Source organism: Octopus bimaculoides, chromosome 14 (assembly GCF_046866305.1).
Source record: "Octopus bimaculoides isolate indiv1 chromosome 14, ASM4686630v1, whole genome shotgun sequence".
NCBI classification, from domain to species: domain Eukaryota; kingdom Metazoa; phylum Mollusca; class Cephalopoda; order Octopoda; family Octopodidae; genus Octopus; species Octopus bimaculoides.
The window spans coordinates 20,420,695-20,426,021 of NC_142941.1; the positions used below are offsets into that span (position 1 = coordinate 20,420,695).

The 5,327-nt window shown below is 35.0% G+C and overlaps 1 protein-coding gene across 1 annotated transcript in view; it reads left to right on the top strand.

Annotated features, from left to right (window-relative positions):
- Positions 1-4,841, top strand: part of LOC106869024 (uncharacterized) — a 40,761-nt gene extending 35,920 nt beyond the window's left edge. The window contains exons 7-10 of the mRNA XM_089362486.1: positions 1-141; positions 1,073-1,166; positions 2,520-2,599; positions 4,701-4,841. The exon at positions 1-141 is cut by the window's left edge and continues 221 nt beyond it. Of these exons, the coding sequence (XP_089218612.1) occupies positions 1-141; positions 1,073-1,166; positions 2,520-2,599; positions 4,701-4,730 (345 nt within the window). The 3' untranslated portion in view covers positions 4,731-4,841. The remainder of the gene's footprint in view (positions 142-1,072; positions 1,167-2,519; positions 2,600-4,700) is intronic.
- The last annotated feature ends 486 nt before the right edge of the window (positions 4,842-5,327 follow it).

A 5,327-nucleotide genomic window follows, 5' to 3' on the forward strand; every position in this document is an offset into this window, starting at 1 on the left:
GTTGCAATAGTTGGTAATGGTAGATGTGACACCCAACCAACTTTTTCGGTTTCTGTTGAAGGAGCCTTGCAGAATTTACCAAAGGTGGTGATACAAATAAAGACTAATGATACCTCATCTGTTCAGATAAGTCAGAGCGTGGTAAGATGCATTTAATACTGATTTTTTATTAAATTTTTAATATTAAAGATTTCGAAGGCAGCGAGCAGGCAAAATTGTTAGCACGCTAGGCCAAATGCTTAGCAGCATTTTGTCCGTCGTTGCACTCTGAGTTCAAATTCCACCAAGGTCGACTTTGCCTTTCATCCTTTCGGGGTGGATAAAATGAGTTAGACACTGGGGTCGATGTAACTGATGTAACCTCTTCCTAGAAATTACTTGCATTGTATCAAAATTTGAAACCAATTTTAAATATTTCGAAGAAATTTGATTAAGAAAAGGAATTGAAGTGAAATTGTTCACAAATCTATTGAAAATTAATAAAGTTGGATAACAAAACATTTATATTGTAATATCACTGCTCTGATTACAAATTTAGGAACCGCAGCTTCATGAAATGTTGTTAGAGTTGTCAAATATATTATTTAACGTTTCCTCTTGCATAGTAATTAGTTTCCTGCTTATATAGTAATAGATAGTTCAACACTTTGTAAGGTTTGAAGAGAATTGGAGATAGTTTGATAGTTGTCAGTGCTGTTACTGTGTCTTTCCATATGAGAATGCACGAACCACGATTAACTCCGAATTTTAAAAACAAAAATTAGATTAAATATTGAAAGCTGCAGGAAGCATCTATCTAGAGACTTAATCAGGCTCGTAACACTGATTGGCAGCAAAATGAAGTACCATTGGCTGGTATGATACATCGGTGTAAATAATCAACTTGATGGCAGATGGAACAAAATTCTGTAAAACCTTGTCGAAGTGTCGAGAGCTTAAGGTGAAATACATTTTAATCAAAGGTTTCTCTAAAAACCTAGACTCGGCCTATACAATAAATCCTAGCACAAATTCTCAATTAAAGTAAATACAAAAGAGAAAATGTATCTTACAAATATATTTTGTTTCACAGTCCTTCTCAAAGTGGATAAGTTTGGTCATAGTGAAAACTGAAAGTGATATCAGAGTGAAACTAGATAAAAACCCTGAAGTTATTCATCCAGCTGGTAAGTTTAAAAATCAATATGCATTAAAATTCCTTTTTTTTTTAACATACACCCTGATACTCACCCACATACATACCTACACACATACCTACACACGCAGATACATACATGCAAATGTTCTGTCACACTCTCACATACACATTCTCGCACTCTCTTTCTCTTTCCTCCTTCCCCAGGACTGGGAAGTTAATATGAATTTAGTTGTATCTCGTGTAATAAGTCATGGGAGGAAACGCAGGCAGAGGACATTTATATGCTCAAAGAAGCATATAAATACACCCCTATACATCCCCCCACACACATGGCTGGGAGGCAAACTACTTAAAAAAGCAGCGCCTGTAGTGGTTCTGTGATAAATTTGTTTCCCAACCACATGGTTGCTGATTCAGTACCACTGCGTGGCACCATTAGCACCATTAGCATGTGTCCGTACTTCCTTATTTGAATTTTCAACCCCACCTGCTTCTTGCTTCTTATATGGAGTTTAAGACTAGCTCATTTACACTAATCTGCAGAGAGAAAGGTACCTATATTTCTATGTTATATATATCATCACCTAACCGTTACACGTTAGTCTTGTTTTAAACAGACATGACTCCTAGAACAATTACACATTAAACAATTTGCAAGAACACAACACCCATGTAATTCTAAAGCCCACTTTTTTCTTGATTAAGTTCTTATTTTTCTTTATTGTACTACTGACGAGTACTCTTTGACAACTCAGATTCTTAAAATGAATTTATTGTCTTTCTGCACGAAACGATTATCTAGCGAACTGAATAAATATTTTATCCTATATTAACATCTAATCACCTACATTTATGAAAAATATGATTGAATTTGTCGAACTTCGTTCTATAACTTAAATCATATACTTAATATACTTATATAGCTTTTCATATCTACGCCATTTTACACCAGTAAATTCAAGGTAAAGTAATTCTTTAAGGCAGGAGAGTGCGTGTGTTGTAGTACCTGTGTGGATGTGTTTGTGCTTGCATGAGTGGAGTTTAGCAGCAGGATTAAGATTTGGTGGTGAGGCGATGTTACAAGTGTATGTGCGTTTAGGCGTTGCTGTGTGTGCGTATGTTTCTGTGTGCGTATGTATGAGTGTGTGTGAATGCGTGTGTACGTGTGTGTGCATATATGCGTGTGTATGTATGTTTGCATGTGCGTGTGGGGAGGGGTGTGAGAAGTGAGGTGACAAAGTGTATGAATACTGAGACTTTGTGTCTGTGTTTGTCCCCCACCACCGCTCGACAAAATCTCATTAATTGTCCCAACACTTCCTATTTTCTCTTCACGTATAAGAAATAATTTTTTTCTCATATTCATGTATTTCTCCTTCAGGGAAAGTCGAAAGGCACGACTGTGCATTTGGTGTTGGAAATATGACCAATATGACCAACTTAGTTGGTTATGTCAAAGACGTGAGTATAATTCTTAAAATTTGAAGTTTTCTTCATATTTGAATTTTTATTCATATTTCCTTTTTTCTTTTTTCAAATTTCAATCAGATTAGTGCAATATTGATAATTTACAGAACATGGCAAAGAGCCTTTTGTCTCTTATATCTATAAGATAAAGAAAAAATGAAAGACAACTTTCTCTACATAAATTTTTCTCATAGAAAATTTTAACTGTTACTGTTTGTACCAGTAATTTGTTTTCTCTTATTTTACAAACTGATCTGCAGTTGATGATACATTCAAATATCATTGAAAATTGAAGCAAATTTCCTACCTTCAACACATGTGCTGATTTCACTGTCATGCCTCAGTTGCCCTACGTCTCAGGAATATACAAGATGCATTCCAAAAGTTTTGAGACTTTTTCAGGAGAAACATTTATTAATTTCAAAGAAGTACAACATGCACTCGTTGTAGTGCTCCAGTCATTTTGCAAAGACCCTGTGGAAGTCCTACTAAGTGAAGGTGTTTAGGACCCATGTCACAGCCTCATCCGTCTTCTTCAGCTTAAGAAACGAGCAAAAGTCACAGGGAATAGGATCTGGATAGTAGTGAGGGAGGGTGAAGGACAGTTCTGATACCCATCTTTCTCAAGTAGTTTGTTACTATGATGGAAGGGTGGACTGGTGCAGGTTCTCTGGCCTTTTGCGACAAAATCTCTTCTTGAATTTCCTCAGAGCTTTCACAAGGTACTCTTTATTGACCGTCTGGCCAGAAGGGACCCAGTGCATATAAATTATGCCCTTGGCGTCGAAGAGGGGGATTATCATGAGCTTCTCAATGAACTTGATTTGTCTAGCCTCTTGTTCGGCTTATACAAGTTAATCCATAAGCAGTCAAGAGCATCTTTTAAGTTTCTGTATCGTTTTTGCCAAGTTTAACACAAAATTTTATTGCTTAGCGAGCTTCCAAACTGTCTTCATATCTTCACTGCACTCTAAAATCTAGTCGGCTGTGACAACCGTGTTTAGTAGGGTGTGTGCAAAGGGCTGTTACAGCCTTCTACTAAAATTACTATAATCTAGAACAGTTTAACTGCTTCTCCTTAAGAAAAAAGTCTCTAAACTTCTAGAATGCACCTCGCATATCCTATCATATAGTGGCTCTCAATAAGTGTTTCTCATCCATTTAACGTCATGAAAACAAAGTTTAACATTGGCTCTCAATGGATTCTTCGAGTTTTAAGAGTAATTAATTTTGACATTAAAACGGCTCCATGAACTAACAGCCTTATGAACTTTAGTTCAAATAACTGTTTGCAATTCACTGCATTGTTAATCGAGATATTATTATTAGCTGTCAAATGCAATATACTAAAACACTTAGAAAACATTTACAAATTTTTACTATTTTTATGGAAGCCATAACGTAGAAATGAGCTTTACCTGTATTGAACATAGAGGAGATGGGTTGTTCAAAATAATGGGTCAACATTTGTGAACCTGCTAAATATAAAATAAAATTAGTAATTGGCTTTTGTCGTTTTAGATTCGCAAGCAACAATTTAACTCTTGTTATTGGGGAAAGTTTCATTCAGTGCAAGGCCAGAAACGCCAGCATTTTACAAATTCAAATCCAATAACTCTGTGATTAACTTAACTGTTATATATTTCACCGCTGATTACATTAGCTCCATAGGTAAAATGGCCAAGATACAATCCTAGATTACTGTCGATATTGTGAAATTTGTTCCGTCAGACGATTCTCTCACACAATTGTTTGTATCTGGAATACGCGATAATTACCGAATTGTGCAAATATATAAACATAGCAAGCCAACAAAGAAGCTTCTACAATGTCACTGGACTTGCTGTAAATTGCAGTTAGATATCACATGCTAAAGTCTTAAAAAGAAATAGGCACTGTGGGTAATGTTTTACGTTTTGATACACTATACGTAAGACAAGTCCGGGTATTTTTAGCTGGAATTACATATGATCATAGATTTACTTTGTCAGAGCTGACGGTGGGTAAAAATATGAGTGTATATATGTTATTGTTTTGCATCGTTGTACATTATTCAAGTTCATTGACTGAAGTTAATATTTTTTTATTTTTGCAGTTTTACTTTGCCAAATGTTTGGACAACTGAAGCATCGGTGGTTAATTATCCGCATGAAATACCGACATATTAACAGCTTTTTTTGAAATTACTTTTCATTTTTTTTTTTATTTTGACTAAAATAAAATTATCTCGCATGAATTAATTTATTGTCTTCTTAAGCACAATGTCTTCGTCTCTTTCATTTGTTATTTATATTATTCACGATGTATATTTATTACCTAATTATATACATAATTATCAAGGATGCAAGATGTTCACTACCTTCTAAAAATGTTTTATCCAGATGTAAAATCCGACATATGATTTCAGTTCGCTAGATGCTCTAGAGGTATATATTAACTGAACACATCATATAGATGAAAAGCTTTCTGAAATATAGGCTTTTAGAGTTTTAATTTAGTAAGGAATTTGATAGACAAGAAGAAGAATCCGAAATGTTTCATTACTTCACTCGTCACAGAAAATCCCCGTATTATTTTTGCAGACTCTTATATCCAAGCAACTTCTGTAACAAATGTGCAACCGACAGTGGCCGTTAATTCCTTACTATGTCCTTTTCAAAAATTGGGTTTGAGTAATTTAACAAAACTGTAGAAGCCAATCGTTGGGAGAGATAATATTACG